This window comes from Otolemur garnettii, unplaced genomic scaffold, assembly GCF_000181295.1.
Source record: "Otolemur garnettii isolate 467f Iridium unplaced genomic scaffold, OtoGar3 scaffold00006, whole genome shotgun sequence".
Lineage (NCBI taxonomy): Eukaryota > Metazoa > Chordata > Mammalia > Primates > Galagidae > Otolemur > Otolemur garnettii.
Window position 1 is genome coordinate 10,231,308 of NW_003852401.1, and position 16,701 is coordinate 10,248,008.

The 16,701-nt window shown below is 33.5% G+C and overlaps 1 protein-coding gene across 2 annotated transcripts in view; it reads right to left on the reverse strand.

Moving 5' to 3' along the window:
• CNTLN (centlein) overlaps positions 1-16,701 on the reverse strand; it is a 319,321-nt gene that overhangs the window by 2,659 nt on the left and 299,961 nt on the right. For both annotated transcript variants that reach the window (XM_003782868.2, XM_012813233.1), the window contains exons 24-25: positions 13,278-13,463; positions 10,759-10,836 (exon numbers count right to left, since the gene is read on the reverse strand). In XM_003782868.2, the coding sequence (XP_003782916.1) occupies positions 10,759-10,836; positions 13,278-13,463 (264 nt within the window). The remainder of the gene's footprint in view (positions 1-10,758; positions 10,837-13,277; positions 13,464-16,701) is intronic.

Genomic DNA, 16,701 nt, shown 5'->3' on the forward strand with positions numbered 1-16,701 from the left:
TCACTGAAGAAAGGGTAAGGTACTCAAATGGCACATTTCTTTCATTTTAAAATACAGCTGAATGTAAGATATACACAATAACTCAAGAATAATTTTTCTGGAAAGAAAAACCCTACCACATTAAATATACATGATAATGGATATGTATATTTAATTTCAGAAATGTGAAAAACTAAAGAAAATGCATCCTAGAATCAAGAAAAATGGATATGTTCAAACTCTCTTCTGGAAGATAGTGATACTAATGGAAAATTCTTATTTTAACAAATTGGTCTTCTTGGATGTGGGGAAAAGTTACGTTTGGAAAAACTTCCAATGATACAAATAATATACTTTAAATATTCAGTACATTAATTTTAGGTTTTAAATAAATACACAACAAAACTGACAAAACTACCAGACAACTTTCTTGTATTTAAACTATGTCATGAAGTATCATATACAATCCTATCAAAAAGGAACATAAGATGGGAATAATTTCCCATTCCTTACCAATATAGCAAAAGCAAACATATTTAAAAGTTTATTTCTTAAATTTTTTCTTAAAAAATGGTTCTTTGATCAAATAAATTTGGGGAACAAAATCAAACTTTTAAAAAGTTCCTTTATTTCAGGACTTCTTAAGATGTTAACAGGCACTGTGTTTTTCCAAGAGGGCAATATAATATCCTATTTCTAATTTATCCATGGTCTATTTATCAAGTTGAACTAGTGGGCCATGGAACACACATTGGGAAACATGCTGGTTATGTAATTTCCTATGTAATAATGCCATAGACCTTTCACCAGGCCACAATATACTAACATTAATCATCTGCAAATTTCATTTCAAGTTTAAATCTAAGCTTACTCTCATTTGTTTATGATCTGAACAATTTTCATCATATCATATACTGTACATTCCCTTTAAAAAATCTGTTTCGAAGAATTTCTCTTCCAGAAAGCCTCCAACATGGAACAAGAGGTCCACTTACTTATTATCAACAACTCCCTTTATTCTCTTCCACTGGTTCCCAATGAAGCTAAAAGCCCCCAAATTACACACAATTGTTCATTAATCCTATTTTATTGGACTGTATGCTTCTTTTAAGCTTTGTATAGAGGCAAACACATTGTAACTTTATTTTATTTTTGTTTTACATTGTAAATTTAAAAAAGCAGCAGCCAGTCAACCCTTAACTCAAAATGTACAGTATGTGTGTATCTGCTGTCCTTTTTGTCTACAAATAGTTCATAAAAATAATATTATTTGTCTGTGTATAATTTTAGACAAAAGTTCACATATCTTACAAGTTAGCTTGAGATTTTGAAAAATTATGTTAATTCAATTTTCTATTTCCATTGTTAATAAGCCAATTGATAATATTTTCCTCTAAACCTAGGATTCAATGTATTTGCTGTTTATAACTTGTAAGTTATTGGTAACTGTAAATCCAGCCTTCACAGAGGCCTTTCAAAAATTATTTTTTAAATATATAAGGCTCAATCATACTTAGTGTGATTTTATAATAGAAAATCAATGTACTGTTACAACAAAATAATTCATAGTTTAAACAAATTTAGGGGAAGATTAAGGAAAAGTCAGAACTATAAAACATTTCAAAAAACAGACTTTTTTCCCCTCCCAAAATAGAAACTTTAACTATCAACTGGAAAACTTTAAGTAGATCTCCCTCCTACTTTGCAAATAGTTCTTGCTGTATGGAACAGACTCAGCATGCATTCAAATAATTGATTCACTAACAGCTTTTGTCTTAAAAATAGCCTTTTACCAATTTTATACTATTCACTTAGTTAGCAAACTTTCTTCGTGGATTGTACAATGGATTTCATGGACTGCTTAGTCCACACTGAGATTTTCAAATTAATTGGCTATTTGGTTAACTCAGAGTTATTATTTATATCACATTAATTCTTGCATGTCATAAATTACAGCTAACCTGAAGGCTAGATGTAACATAATGTACTCCTCAGTGATTTAAGGCAGCTTCAACATCTTACAGTGCCACATGGACATCAATTCTCTGCATACAGCTCTAGATTGGTTAACTAAGACTGAAACGTTATTAATTTATGACATAACTTGAAAAGGACTTTAAAAATTTACATAATCTGCTTATTTGTTTGCCATATTTTTTAATGTCCAAAATGTTTCAAAATGTTCTAAAAGCACTAAGATCAGGAAAATTGTACCTTCTGCTACTTTGATGCCCTGATTAAATGCAAGTTTATTTTATATAAGCAGTTTAGTCAAATTATCTCTATACCCATTCTGGAGGGAGTTCAGCCTTCTCTAGAAATCTCTGATATAGAAAGGCACAAGTGCCCTCTTACTAAAAGGATTTTGTAGTTGGATTGAATTAGTAATGGGACTGGCCAACAACAAAGATCTTCTCTCACTCACCCTATCAAATACACTTGAAACAACAAACCCAACAACTATGCTGTGTGGGCTTCATCTCGGGTGGCATGTGCCAGGGATTACAAAACCTAGAGAGCCTGCATGTGCATGATTTCTTTCTCTCTGACAAAAAGGAAGAGACACTTCTAAATGATATCAGTGCAGAATTACACAATCTTGAACTCTTCAGCTTCAAGGGGAAAATAGCTATGAGGAGATTTCGTACTGAATATGATTTCTTGGTATAAAAATATAACTGGGACAGGCTAAATAACTAGAGCTCTGCTTGGTCTATATGAAACCTTACGGCAGGGCTTCTGACTGTACTTATCGTAGAAAGTGATTTCCATTACCAGAGGGATTTTCCTGATTTCATACAGATTTTCAGCTTCTCTTACATGTAAGCATCCACAGATGTTTTTTAGCCTTTAGGGAACAAGTATGCCACTATAAAAATCTTAAATTTATTACTCATGCTTACAATTTGTGGCTTCCTTTAGAGATGCTTCTGTATAAAGATGAGATACAAATGATAACTGCAGATGCCTGAGATCTAACCTTGGAAAAGTAGCAAAGCCTAACATTCAGAACTGAAAAAACATATAAATAGCATACACTCCAGCCCTAACTGGAATATGATGTAGGTAATGTAAAATTGGAAATTTTTTGTGTTGAAAGAACAAAATTAAAATAAGGGTAACTTTTAAGTATAAAGAATAAAATTAACATTTTGTAATCTGTATTCTTGTCTTTGGTTTGAAGACTATTACCAAAAAGATACTGCTTTAAAGTAAAATTTGACTTTTATCTAGCTTGAGTCATATAGAAAGTAAAGAATAAAAAATTGTATGTATTATATCTGATTTTAAAAAAGGATCTGATTTAGTGAGACTTTAGGAATAAATGCCAATGTAGTTTAGCATTATAAAATTTAGTATAAATATTTATGTATTTATTTATATACACACATGCATGTGTACACACACACACAGATATACACATACACACAAGCATATACACATATCTAGGTGAATAGGATCCACTCTATTATCTGACATTTCAAAGACTGAACTTTTAAAAATACCCACAGATGTCATTAGAAGGAATAATTTATTTGTAATTTAAATTTGGTACTGAATTTTAAGTTCCCTAAATGTTTATATTTTTATAATACATACTAAAATTAGATAAATCTTTGAGAGTTCTGAAAACTGACATCAAGAATTCTGTGTCTGCTGTTTTCAAACTCTGATAAAGGCTATAATTTGTTTTCCCTTTAACTGTGAATGCTACTCTAGAAGTTGTAAGACAGAATTGAGAATAAAGAGGTGAAAGAATATGTTATTTTATTTATTCTTTTGCCTCAAGGAGTACTTCCATAACACTTAAAGTAAATGGAATGATTTATCTTATTTATACAATCTATGGGATATGAATGACCCTTGGTAGGACATTTCAGAATCTAGTAAAATAAACTGCCAGCAAGTTCTTTGTGGACATAGTAACTTTGTAAGATAGAAGAGAAATGTGAGCTGTAGTCTTTCCTTTAAATCCAGCAGTATCTCCAGGCCTATGATTAGGCTTCTTGTCTGGTTCCTGCGTGACACTATAATTCTGTCCTGACAACTTACCTAGATAGGGCTAATGCCTAGGCACTAGGTCCTTGTCACCTGGCACTGGCATCCCCTCTTTCATTTCCCACCCACATAAAAGTCATTTTTACCTAACTAATAAGCAGTATTCTCATAGATCAGAGACTACTGCTATGCCCTCACCTTAAAGATAATGCCTTGTACAATGACAGCAGCCCAGAAAGGACCTCAATTCTCTGAGCCCCCAGACATCAGTTTGGACTCTGTGACTTTACAGACATTGACTCACATGAAGCCTGACACATGCCTGCTTTATCACACCTCCCCCAACCCCCTGTAAGATCTTTTTGAGGTCCTAGTTGTGTTCTAGGCAAATCTCCTACATATTATAACAAATAATGCTTCTTAATCCTGGTATTCAGTCTATCCTTATATAGCTGACTTTCCTCTCAAATGCCAGGAACTGTGTAGTGTATATATTTCAAGGGTATGTGGCCATTCCCTATATGCTGTCTCAGGATTAGATGAGATGTATACACCAAACAGAACCTTTCAGAGTTTATGTCTGCTGTAAAAAGAAAGGGTCTCTCTTTACGTAGACATTAAATAAATCACCTGGGGCTCACAATGACTAGGTTTGAATATCAATATGAACATCACATGGATGTGAACTCTGAATTCAGAAAAACAAAGGGCTTAATTGATATAAAAAGTATGTAGTAGACAGATCCTTGTAATAAATAGAATACTTGCGTTCTCCCAAAATTCATGTGTTGAAATCCTAAACCCCAGGGTGATGGTATTAAGAGGCAGGACCTTTGGGAGGTAATGAGGTCATCAGGTGGAACCCTCATGAATGGGATTAATGCCCTTACAAGAAGAGCTGAGAGTGCTGGCACCCTCACATGTGCTCTCTCTCTGTGAGAATACATGAAGACGACCACCATTTCCAATCCAGAATGAATGCCCTCACTAGATCTGCCAGCACCTGATCTCAGACTTCCTAGACTCCAGAGCTATGAGAAATAAAGTTTTTTTTGGTTTAAGCCACCCAGTCTGTGGTTTTCTGTTATAGCAGCCTGAAATGACTGAAATAAGCCTTAATCGTTAAGGGTAGGAAAAAATAAAGGTACGGGGAAAGATCCAAAAGAGAGTTGAATTAGTTGGTCTTTTTTAAATTACTAAGTGTTGATTTAAATATAATTTACCCCAGAATCTGGGTGATTGTGGATGATGGATTATACATGCTCTTTGAGAGTTCCTAGGGGTATATGTTTTAAGAATATGTTGTTAGGTGACTTCATCATTATACAAACATCACAGATCATATTGATACAGGACAGGTGGCGCCCCAGCCAGCTCAGCCGAGCTGGGCTGGAGGACCCGCTGCCTCCACCTTAGCCGTGTTGGTGCAGCAGCAGCTGTCAGAGGAACCAGGGGGCTGGAGTGCAGGCAAGGAGGGGAGACCCTCCTCCCCCACTGGAGGCTCCAGTAGCCAAAGGAACCGGACAGCTGCTAGGGAAACACCGGCACCTTGGTATCTCCTTTTCTTTACACTTTTGACTAAATATGGAACTCCTATTTCCTATACCTAGGTCAATTTCATGTAAGTTTTCTAGGCCTCAGTTCTATGAATGGACTGTGTCCATTCATTAGTACATTCATTCACCTTGCCCCAGCAGAAGGGACTATGTCCATTCATTTCCTGGCTTCATATAGAAATTACCCATGTACCTATATATACCGCTAAACAGAGAAAAACGGAGAGAGCTTTTCTCTCCCAACTTGGGTTTTCTCTCCCTTCCAGAAACTTTAGTGTTTTTGTATTCTTTTTCTGTAAATAAATTCTGTCTTGCCACTGATCTGTGGTCTGTGGATTTATTCTTCAAATCACCAAGACCAAGAACCAGAAAGTCCGGTATCAGATTTGGCGTGCCAGCCAGGAGAGAAGAGGAAATTCCGGTATCAATATGTAAACAAACCTAGATGGTATCGATTACTATACACCTAGGCCATATTGTGCCTGGGCTACAAATCTGTACAGCTTGTTACTGTACTCAACAAGCACCTGGAACACCAATGTTAAGTATGTGTGTATCTAAGCATGAACAGGTACAGTAAACATACAGTGTAAAAGATAACAATATCCTTGCTAGGGCACTTACCTGAAGGACTAGAAGTTGCTCTGGGTGAATCAGTGAGGTGAGTAAATGTGAAGACCTAAGTCATTACTGTACACTACTGTGGGCTTTTAAAATTTTCCTTCTTCAGTAATAAATTAACCTTAGTTTACTACAGCTTTTTTTACTTTATAAATTTTATATTTGTTTTAACTTTTTGCATCTTTTATGATAGCACCTTTAAATACAAGTGTATTGGTCCTCTGTCTGAAGACCAGGGCAAAATCTAGTTCTAAATCAAGATGAAAATTCTTGGTGATATCCCTTGGATATTAAGAAAACCAGACTGTAGTGACACGGGCGGGGCTTCACGGTGCAAGACTAGAGGTGATTTCATTCTACACTGGTCTTCTGGGTAGTCATAGTTCCAGGGCACAATGTACTGACTTTTTGCTTTCCCATAGCACATTACAGGAGATAAAAGACTAACTTGTCTATCCAGAGGACAGAATTGATAGACAGAACCTATCCAGAAGATAGCAACTAACAGAATTGAGCCACAGTAGATTTGGCTATGCTAATTTGGTTCCTATATTAATAAGGGGTTCTCAATGTTTGGAAATAAGGAGATAAGCTTGCCCTCTATAAATTAAATCAACTAAATCACAAAGGAAAGGAATATTACTATGTCCCCCATATCCTGACTATAAATGCTACTTTATATTTTTTTAAAATGTGTTATATGTTATAGGCACAATATAAATTTTATTATTTGAAGTCTATTATAAAATGGCATTAAAACCTCACCACCATCTATCTCCAGAGTGTTTTCATCTTTCTATACTGAAACTCTGTCCTTCTAAAACAATAACCCCCTATTCCCCTCCTCCCACTGGCCCCTAGCAACTTCTAGTCTACTTTTAGCCTCTGTGAATTTGACTACTCTAGGAACTATATGAAAGTACAATCACACAGCATTTGTCCTTTTGTAAATGGCTAATTTCACTTTGCTTAATGTCTCTGTAAGAGTTTGAAATGTATTCTTAAGTGGTTAAATTTCACTGACGAAAGCCAGACAGAAGGCTGGGATAAATGGATGAAAAATCACGAATCTCTGAATAATGTTAATTTTAGGGAATTGCATTGATTGTTAGCCTACTAAATGTTCTATAACTTCAATCATTATTTAACTTCCTCCTACCAAATCTACCTTACCTCTCTCATCCTCTAAAACGCTTTAAGGTTATCATCATCTTTCTTACGGTGCAGGATGTTTAACTCACTCATCTTTGGTTTCTGCCTTCTAACCTCTTCACCTTATCTGAAGACTGCTATCTATTCAATTACTACAACAAGGAGCACACCTATCTTTGGCCCTTCTAGTTTGACATCCAGAGCACATCTAGATCCCTCACCTAGACTACTTTCTTGCTTCTAGTGTCTTTTTCCTCTACATGCTGATCTCATGCATCTTTCTGAAGCACAATTCTAATTATGCCCCTGTCTTGCTTAAAAGTTTTTATAATTTGGTCCCAATGTACTTTTCTATGTCTCTTTTTTTCTCTCACTCCCTAAACTACAGAAAACTAATTTTTGTGTTTTTTCCCATCTCACAACAATCATTAATTTGCTGTTTGCCTCTTCCATAAATTCTAAGTTTTAAAATATGTATTAATATGAAAAGAAAGATTAATATAAGTTCACAGAAATTTCTATGCTATGCCATAGAAATGAAAGTAGATCTTTGATTTTTTTTCAATGTGGTTCTTATTTCTAGATAGCTATGGAGACAAAGGTGAGATGCAGATAAATGTTAAATGTCTAAAATTATTAATTGCATCAGAACTATTTGATGTAATGATTACATTTGCATTCTATATGGAATATATATGTAAGTTAATTTTTTTTTTTTTTTTTTTTGTCGTTTTGGCTGGGGCTGGATATGAACCTGCCACCTCCGGTATATGGAGCTGGTGCCCTACTCCTTTGAGCCACAGGCACTTCCCTGTAAGTTAAAATTTTAAATCTTGTAGTTCTCATACCCTTCTAGTTAACAGTAGCAGTTGGCATTACACTATTGATATATAGCAGAACTGCCTTTTTGTGGTAAATATTTTATCAATATAAAATTTTACCAAATTAATGCTAAAAAATTTTTTGTTAACAGAAAATAATTCTGGGGTCCACTCAAACAAAAAACAAAATCACAGGGTCATATTCATCCCTATAATCTTGCAATTCTATCATATATAATACCCAATACAGACATAGGACTTATGTGTAAAGGGAAAGTTTTTCTATAATTTTATTTTCAAAATATTTTAAACATAAAACACCAATGTTGAGTTAATTAGTAAATTTTAGAAAATGTGCTCAGTTATTTCACAACGTAAAGATCATGTAACCTCATATGCAAGGAGCTGTAGGCCATAAACTAAACAAAACTTATGAATGAACATATTTACACTTTTGCCCACACAATCCTATAAGCATAACTCAAAATGTTAAAAACACTGGTGGGCAAAGAAAACCTTTTCCAAAATTCAGGACAAATATAATTGCTGGGATTGAGGGAGAAGAAAAGTAGGCTAAAAAAAGGAGACGTTTTCTCCTTTATAGATTTTTCTCTTGGGCATAATTACAGTGACATTCAAGTGCAACCAACGAAGTCTGTATTTTTTCTCTCACAAAATTCAAAGACATCAGCAAAACCACCTATGTCAGTAATAAAAATAAAAAGTCGTTGACTTTTTAAATGTTATCATACTGTCACAGTGGAATAAAATTAGCTTGAAAAATGATCTAAAGGCACATGATGCAGTTCATTACATACAACAGCAACAGCAGCGGTTTCCCAGTGTTCATAAAGGCTGCTCCATTAAATTTACCTCCAGTCAATAATTAGGAGTCCACAAATAAACCTGGGCAATTAAATCAATACTGCCTGGCAATTATATTCCAGAGTCCAGGCTCAGTGGCACAAAAAGGCACTATATCAAACTGCAGTATTAAGCAGTCTGATGCCATTTTCAACAGGATTTTTTTACATTAACTGGACAGAATAAGCATACACTCAGATAATGAAGAATGTATGTATGTAACTCTAAAAGAGTTAGCAAAAACATCCAGGTCTAGTGTCAGTATAGCTTTAGTAATATTTAATAAAGTTTTATACATATGGATTATTTTTATGGTCATAAATGATGATAAAATTTCCAATTAAAAGAAACACAGGTCATATTTATAAGGTGAACATTTAAAAATTCATTCAAAAGTTTATTTTTATCATTTTCAAGCTGGAAAAAAAACTTATAGCGATCATTATCAAACTCCTTAATGTGCCAGGCTCTGAGCTGGGTTCTAGGCCTACAACGTAATTAAGAAATGGCCTCTTTTCTCAAAAGTAAGTCGTCACATCTATATTTACACAACATTAATCAAAAGATTGCCAATCACTTTATATTATTATTGAAGAAATTATAAATAATGTTTCAAAAATATACAAAACTGATACTAAGAAAATTTGTGGTTTGAATATTATTTCCTCTTTCTTGACTTTACTTAAAGCACAGAAACTGCTATTTGTTAATAAAAGTGTAAAATAATTGCACTATAATAATTAATATCAGCTTCTGTTTTTAATTTTTACACAGAAACATACAGGATGACTTTCCCCAAATCACACAAGAGTATTTTTTTTTTGTATTTTGACAAATATGCTTTAGCTTTTATATATTCCAAGTCATTTTTAAAAGAAGCAATTAGGTTAAGCATAAATAGCTATAATGAAAAAGTTTTAGAATATATTACATGTTGTCAGTGATGTCAAAACAAAAGCCGGCGATAACTAGAAAAGCAGGGCTCTCACCTGCCAATAAACTGCCCTTGATCACTTACAAGAGGGGCGCATCCCAGCAGACTATATGTGTATTAAAAAACTACTTGAAAGGGAAGAAAAAGTATCACACAGGTCACAGCAGCAGTCTCAATAGACCCCTCAGGGATTTCAACTCGTCTTGGCCTTGTCATCCTCTATGCAGCTTTCCACTCGGCCCAGAAAACGTCGATAGGAAAATGTTTGAGGGGCCTCTGGTGGAAATTTTTTCATTCTTTCTGCATTGACAGGATGCCAAATCAATATTTACTTCCCACTAACAAGCTGCTCGAGGTCTCAGTAGAAAATATTGTAGAGAATGCGGGAAGACACAGTAATAAACAGCTGTCTGGCTGTGAGGAAAACATGAATTGACTGGAAACAGGTCCATAGTAAAAGGTCACTGAAACCCATGAACTCCTCAGGTGTCCATATCAACTACTAACTTTAAAGACACCTAATAAAGAATCTCTTTTCCTAAGAGGCATGAGAGAATGGATCCTTTTCAGTCTAGCAAGTACAGAGGTTGACTCGATAATTTAATTAATGCATTTGGTAAGGCCCATGTTGGCTGTTTCCCAAGGCATTTGTTTCATTTGCTAAATTCAAAAGTACAAATAGAGGGTTAACTTTCCCTGTCGACCTACTGGAATACTTCTTTACCTGACAGAAGTAAATAATGGGTAAGTATTTGTAAAAAGTTAGACAACTAGTAAAAATGCAGGGTTTGAAATTCTTAGTTTTAATATATAAAGCAGAAAACTGAAATACCTGTCCTTCAAGAAGTCTCTGAATGTGTAGCAGCCATTCCTTATCATTTTCAGCATCTGTCTTTATCTTTTCAATTTCCTAGAGAAATAAAACAAAAACATTTGTTCTAACTGCATTTATACTAACTTGATCATACTATCAGTTATTGAATAAATCTAGAGAAATAGCAGTAGGCTTAGATTCAAGAAAGAGCAGCCTGTCTCCTCAAAGTACAAATATTTAAAGTCATGCTCTTTAATATTTTAACTTTTAAAGATTTACATACATGTGGCAGATAAAGTGGTATTTCCATATTTCACAGTAATTTAATAATATTTTATTTTTGCCTTTGCAGTGAACTCAAGGTAGGGACTGTGAAAGGGGTGAAAGTGATTACAATAAAGTGAAAAATAATATGGAACTGTGTAAGAGAATCATTTAAAAGTGACGTTAGTAAGGTAACATAAAACCTCATACCCAAATAATCTGACTTGTCAACAGATAACTAAGGGGTAATTGTTATAATTACAAACAAAATAGAAAATAGCATGATATTTAAATGCTTGTTGATTTAAAATATCCAATAATCTACTGATAAGCAAAAAACACTCCAACAAAGTGCTGTACGTCACTAAATATTTCAACCCAACAATTATCAAGTTATATTATTTCAGAAATTATAAGATATTCACATAGGTAGTTGATTCACTGAAAATTAAAATTCAGTTTGTAAAAAAAAAATGGACCTTTTATCAAATTAATTTTTGTTGAAATTTACTGTGTACCAGATGTCATGCTAGACAGTTCAGATAGGCTATCAGTTTTTAACACGAATTTCATAGTATGAAATGCAGTTTGAAGAGCATAAATCAGGTGGTTTGGGCTCTGCTTAGGCAAGCCACTCAACTATCTTGACCTCTGAAAGATACAGGAGTCAGTCTAAATAAGCTCTGGTTTATAATTAAATCTAGTAAATATATCAAGGTATACTGATACTTCTCATAACAGTATGTTTGTACTTCTTTTTCTTCCAGGAAGGGCTTCATTTAAGATTGTGTAAAATGCATTTTGCAATGCTGTGTACTCTGTCTTCAGACGGCATCTTCCCACAGTCAATTTTTGTGACATTTCTTCACAGAAATACCCTATCTAGACCCTTTTTCTCCCTTACTCATTCAAACAGAATGCTTTTCTCTAATTTGTTAGCCTTGGAATCTTTTTAGATTCCCAACAAAGACGCATGCCTCTGTCACAGAGTACGTACACAGTGTACCATGTGCACATACAAACATACACACATGCATAAAAGCATGCTTATGAGAGATTTTGCTAAATTTGTTTTAAAACTCCTAAGCAACACTAGAGGCCTCAACCTTAAGTTTTTATTATGTTTCTTATAATCAGAACATTTTAATTAAACGTATACAAGAGGCATTGTTAATACCCTTACCAGAGGTACCATCATCTCCTGTGTTTTATGTTTGATAATGATCTTGTATTTCAAAGTTCAGCATTTGGTAGAAAGGAACAGACATTGTAGCATAGCTGTTGAAAATAGGAAACTGATAATTTACTCTTATTCACTCATAGGATGAAAATAATCCTTGTAGGATTACTTTAGCCTCTTTTCTAAGAATTCTTGGTAGTTTAAAAACCTTTGCAAATTGTAGATTTGCTCTACTTCAGGAGAACTTTCAGAAGCTGATTTGGGTGGTGGCTGGAGGATGATCTTATATAGTCAAATCTATAATTTTATTTATTCATTAAGTAAATATTTATGGGGAAGCTATTAGCCTTATCATCTCTTTCTTCCTTCTAAAAACTCTAATATTTATGAATTAAAGTTCAGAGGCATGGCAAGACAGAATTGAGCTCCCTCTGCAGGTTTCACAGAGGACTGCACAGGATAATATCCTGCGGTTTATGAGGTTATAGGTCTGCAGTTCCCTCTCCAAAAGTGCCGCCAAACACCTTACCTATATGGATATGAATTCAGTAAGGAATACTTTACCTTATTAGAGGCAATAAATATATTTTTCAATAATTTTGTTTACAAAAAATATATTGATCACCAATAATTTTGAATTCAGCCAAGAAAGCCTATAGATTTTCTACTTTAAAAAAACCTCACAAGGGGGAAAAATCCTCAAATCAATGATGACTCAGCTTAACTAAATCTATCCCAGTTGATTAATTAAAAATACTGGCTTATCAGATATAAAATATGATTAAATTAAAGAAAATGAAGACGACAGGAAAGGGTAAATGACACAAATATTAAACAAGTAATTTCAGAGGTTGAACTAGATTATTTCTACACTACCCATTGCATTACACAAAAGGCGTTTTGAGTCGGTTAATACTCAATGTATATCTCTCATTTGCATTTTAACAATCTTATCTTCATTAACATTATCTTAAAGAATTTCAATTCTAAGAAGCATAGAACACATAAAAATGGTATTTAAATTCAATGTCTAATAAACGCTTTATTATAATATAATCACAATCTTTATTAATTAAGATTTAAATGATCTTACCACTTCATCTTCTGTGTCTAGTATTTCTTCTAGATCTGACTGTGAAATGTTCAGGATAGAAGCTGCCAAGGTTTGAGCTTTGTGGGTTGAGGTTTTGCAAGAATCCCTGTTTTTTTTCATTTTTTTAAGCTCTTTGATTCGTCGCCTTACTACATTAACATCACTTTGTAACTCTTTTACCAAAGCCTGCAACACATTGGAAAGAACATGGGCTCATAGGAAAGTCATAATGAAGAAGACAAAGCACTCAGACGTAAAAATGTGATAATTCTAGCAAATCACTTTTTATTTGGATTATTCTGATTTTATTTACTTTGGAATATAATAAATTACTCTTCACCTATTGCCAGAATACAATAAAGGCTCTCTTAAATGATCATCTAACCAGCTTGCTACATTAACTAAAGCTCTCCAATCAATCTCTTTCAGATATACCAATGATCTTTTAATCATACTAGAGCACAACTACTCCTACTAGTTGACCTGATGCCAAGTTCTATTTATTCCTAAATGTGTATATATCCTAGTTCTATCATCATTAGTTATTTAATCCATTTATTACATAACCAAAGAAAGATAACTGCAGGAACAGTTGTTTCTGCTTTATTAAAACCGGGCTAGAAATGCTTTGGAAGGACCTGAGATGGACAAGTTGGCTAAAGGTGTGCCTAAATTGTGTGTGGCAAGACGACGATAGGGGACTGAAAAAAAATTATTAAAAATCTGGGACTGCTTCACAAGTCTTTGTGTTCCTCCTTTTGAGAAATCAATAAATACTAACTTGTACCACACCTGCATATATATATAAGAAAAAGATATCCCTTATCCTGGATGGGAAGAGATCTGTGCCTCAGTGCCAGGCTTTGTGAGAGCAGGTTAGTTAGATGTTTGCGCTGTTTTCCATCTTTTGTTTCAACAAGCAATGTTGTAATAAATACTGGTGCTCTTATACCAATTGTACATCTCAAAGATATGTTGCTAGATGTGAAAATGATGAACCAAAGAGTATGTATAGTTTTGAAAGCTCTATCTATCCCTGCTTCCCTTTCAACATAGCACCAACAGTTTCTCTGCACCAGTAGCAAAAGACCAATTTGGTATTTCAGTGAAGTTTTTTTTACTATATATTTAATTTTTAATTTTTATGGGTACTTAATATCGCATGTACTTTGTAGAGTACATATGATGTTTTGATGAAGGCATACTATATGTATTAATTAAATTTGGGTAAATGGGGCATCCATAGCTTTAGGCATTTATCATTTGTATTACCCAGTTCCATTCTTTTAGTTATTTTAAAGTATACTTTAACTTATTGTTGATTATACTTCATTGTGTAATCATATATTATTCATTCTATCTAACTATCTAACTACATTTTTGTACTCCACTTTAGCCCCCCTTTCTGCTACCCCTTCCCACCCTCTGGTAACCATCATTTTATTCTGTCTTCTTGGAACCATTTTTTAAAATTTATTTAGCCCCCACATATGATTCACTATACTTTAAAATTTTACTTCTTTTATCATGAACAAAATTGAGCAGCAGCCTTAAGAAATAATTATATTTCCTTTGTCAATTTTTGTTTTCTTAGTGATTACAGGAGTTCTTTATATATTAGGGGAATTGTATATAGGTCAATTTTACATAATTTATTATTTTTATTCTGACATTAACAATAGTGCTTTATGCCAAAGAAAAATATTTTAAATTTTTTATATACATATATTGATCAATCTTTCCCTCTATCACTTTTGAATTTAGTGGGATACTTAAAAAAGCATTCTCCACAATGAGGCATATATAAAGTACTTTCAAACCATGATTTTTCTGCTATCATTAATTTATTTTTCAGTTATAAACATTTTATCCATTTGTAATTATTTAGGAAATTATTACAAAAAATCATGTTTAGCAAATAGCCCATCTTTTCCCTACTGATTTCATAAACTTTAATGTCCATGTCTGGAGTTTCTATTTCTGGAAATTATTTTTGGATTATAGCTTCAGTTTATTTGTTATATTCCATTAGTTTTGTTCTTTGGAGACTCAAATTATATATATGTTGAACTTGTCATTTTTACTTTATAAATCCTTTTTCCTTCAATATGCATTACTAAAATGAGACATAATTAGAATAAAGTATACAGGTTTTAGTTTTTAGTTTAATGAGTTTTTATAGCTGTATATCTAAGTAATCACCACATTACTAGAGATACAGAAAACCTTCATAATCCAGAAATTTTCCTGATGCTTCTTTTTAGTCAATTCCTCCCACATCGAGATATCTACTTTTCTGATTTATATCACCTTAATTTTGCCTCTTCTAGAATGCCATGTAAATGGAATAATATACTATGTACTTTTTCACGTCTGATATATTTTACTTAACATGGTGTTTTTAAGATTCATCTATATTGCTATATGTATCTGCAAGTTTATTTGTCTTTTATAACTTATTGTAGGGTATAATTTAATGCAATAAGTTCAACATATGAAAGTGTACAATCTGATCAGCTTTAACATACACACAACCATGAAAACATTTTTGGTGATAACTTTGTTTTCTTTTACTTCTTTGCCTCATCTGCAAGCATGCTTTCATCTATTCCTACTAGATCACCATCTTTTCCTTAATTCCTTACATTTATTTCCACCTTGCATGGTACTTTTTAGAGGAAATTAGTTCATTCATATTTTTAATTCATAGTAAATTATTTTCATCTGCTTTGTAGGGAATTTCTTTTCCTGCCATTTACTATTCCTGTTTCCTTCCTCTATTCACATTCTGAGTATTTGTACAGATACTGTGCTGCTTCCTTTTTCAGGACTTACTTTCGCAAGAGAGTTTTTTTCTGAACCATGTGCTTATTGAAAGGTATAAGGCATGTGGGCCTGGGATGTGTTCCAGGTTGGTAGGACCTTTCAAATGAATTTAAGAGCTTTTGTTTGATGAATTTCAGTAGCCATTATTTGTTGCAGTCTGTTTTTTTTGTTTTTGTTTTTTACAAGCAAAGTAATCTCTTTTCTTGGCTGTTATGAGAAAAGCTGCTTTCTGAAGATTGGCCTTATCTGTATAATTCTCCATTAAGCCCTGCCACTTCTTCTCTTTGAAAGCAGACCTGTTGCAGGATGCCACTGTCATGAACTATTGCAGCCCCATTCAATTGTTGCAAATAAGGGATTTGGGAGTTGTACTTCATGTGACCTTCATGTTGTACTTCAACTTTAACAAGTGTATTTTTACTGGGTGTTTCAGGAGTCTAAGCAGCTAAGTCCTCTCTTCATAGGGTCTTATCTCTACTTTGTCTTGCACAGTTTTGCCAATCTTGCCTGCTTTTGGCTGCTCTTTTACATATTTCAAACACGGTTTTAGCTATGACCAAGTTTTGCTATTAAAAGGAGCTGATTTTGTTTTTCTTTT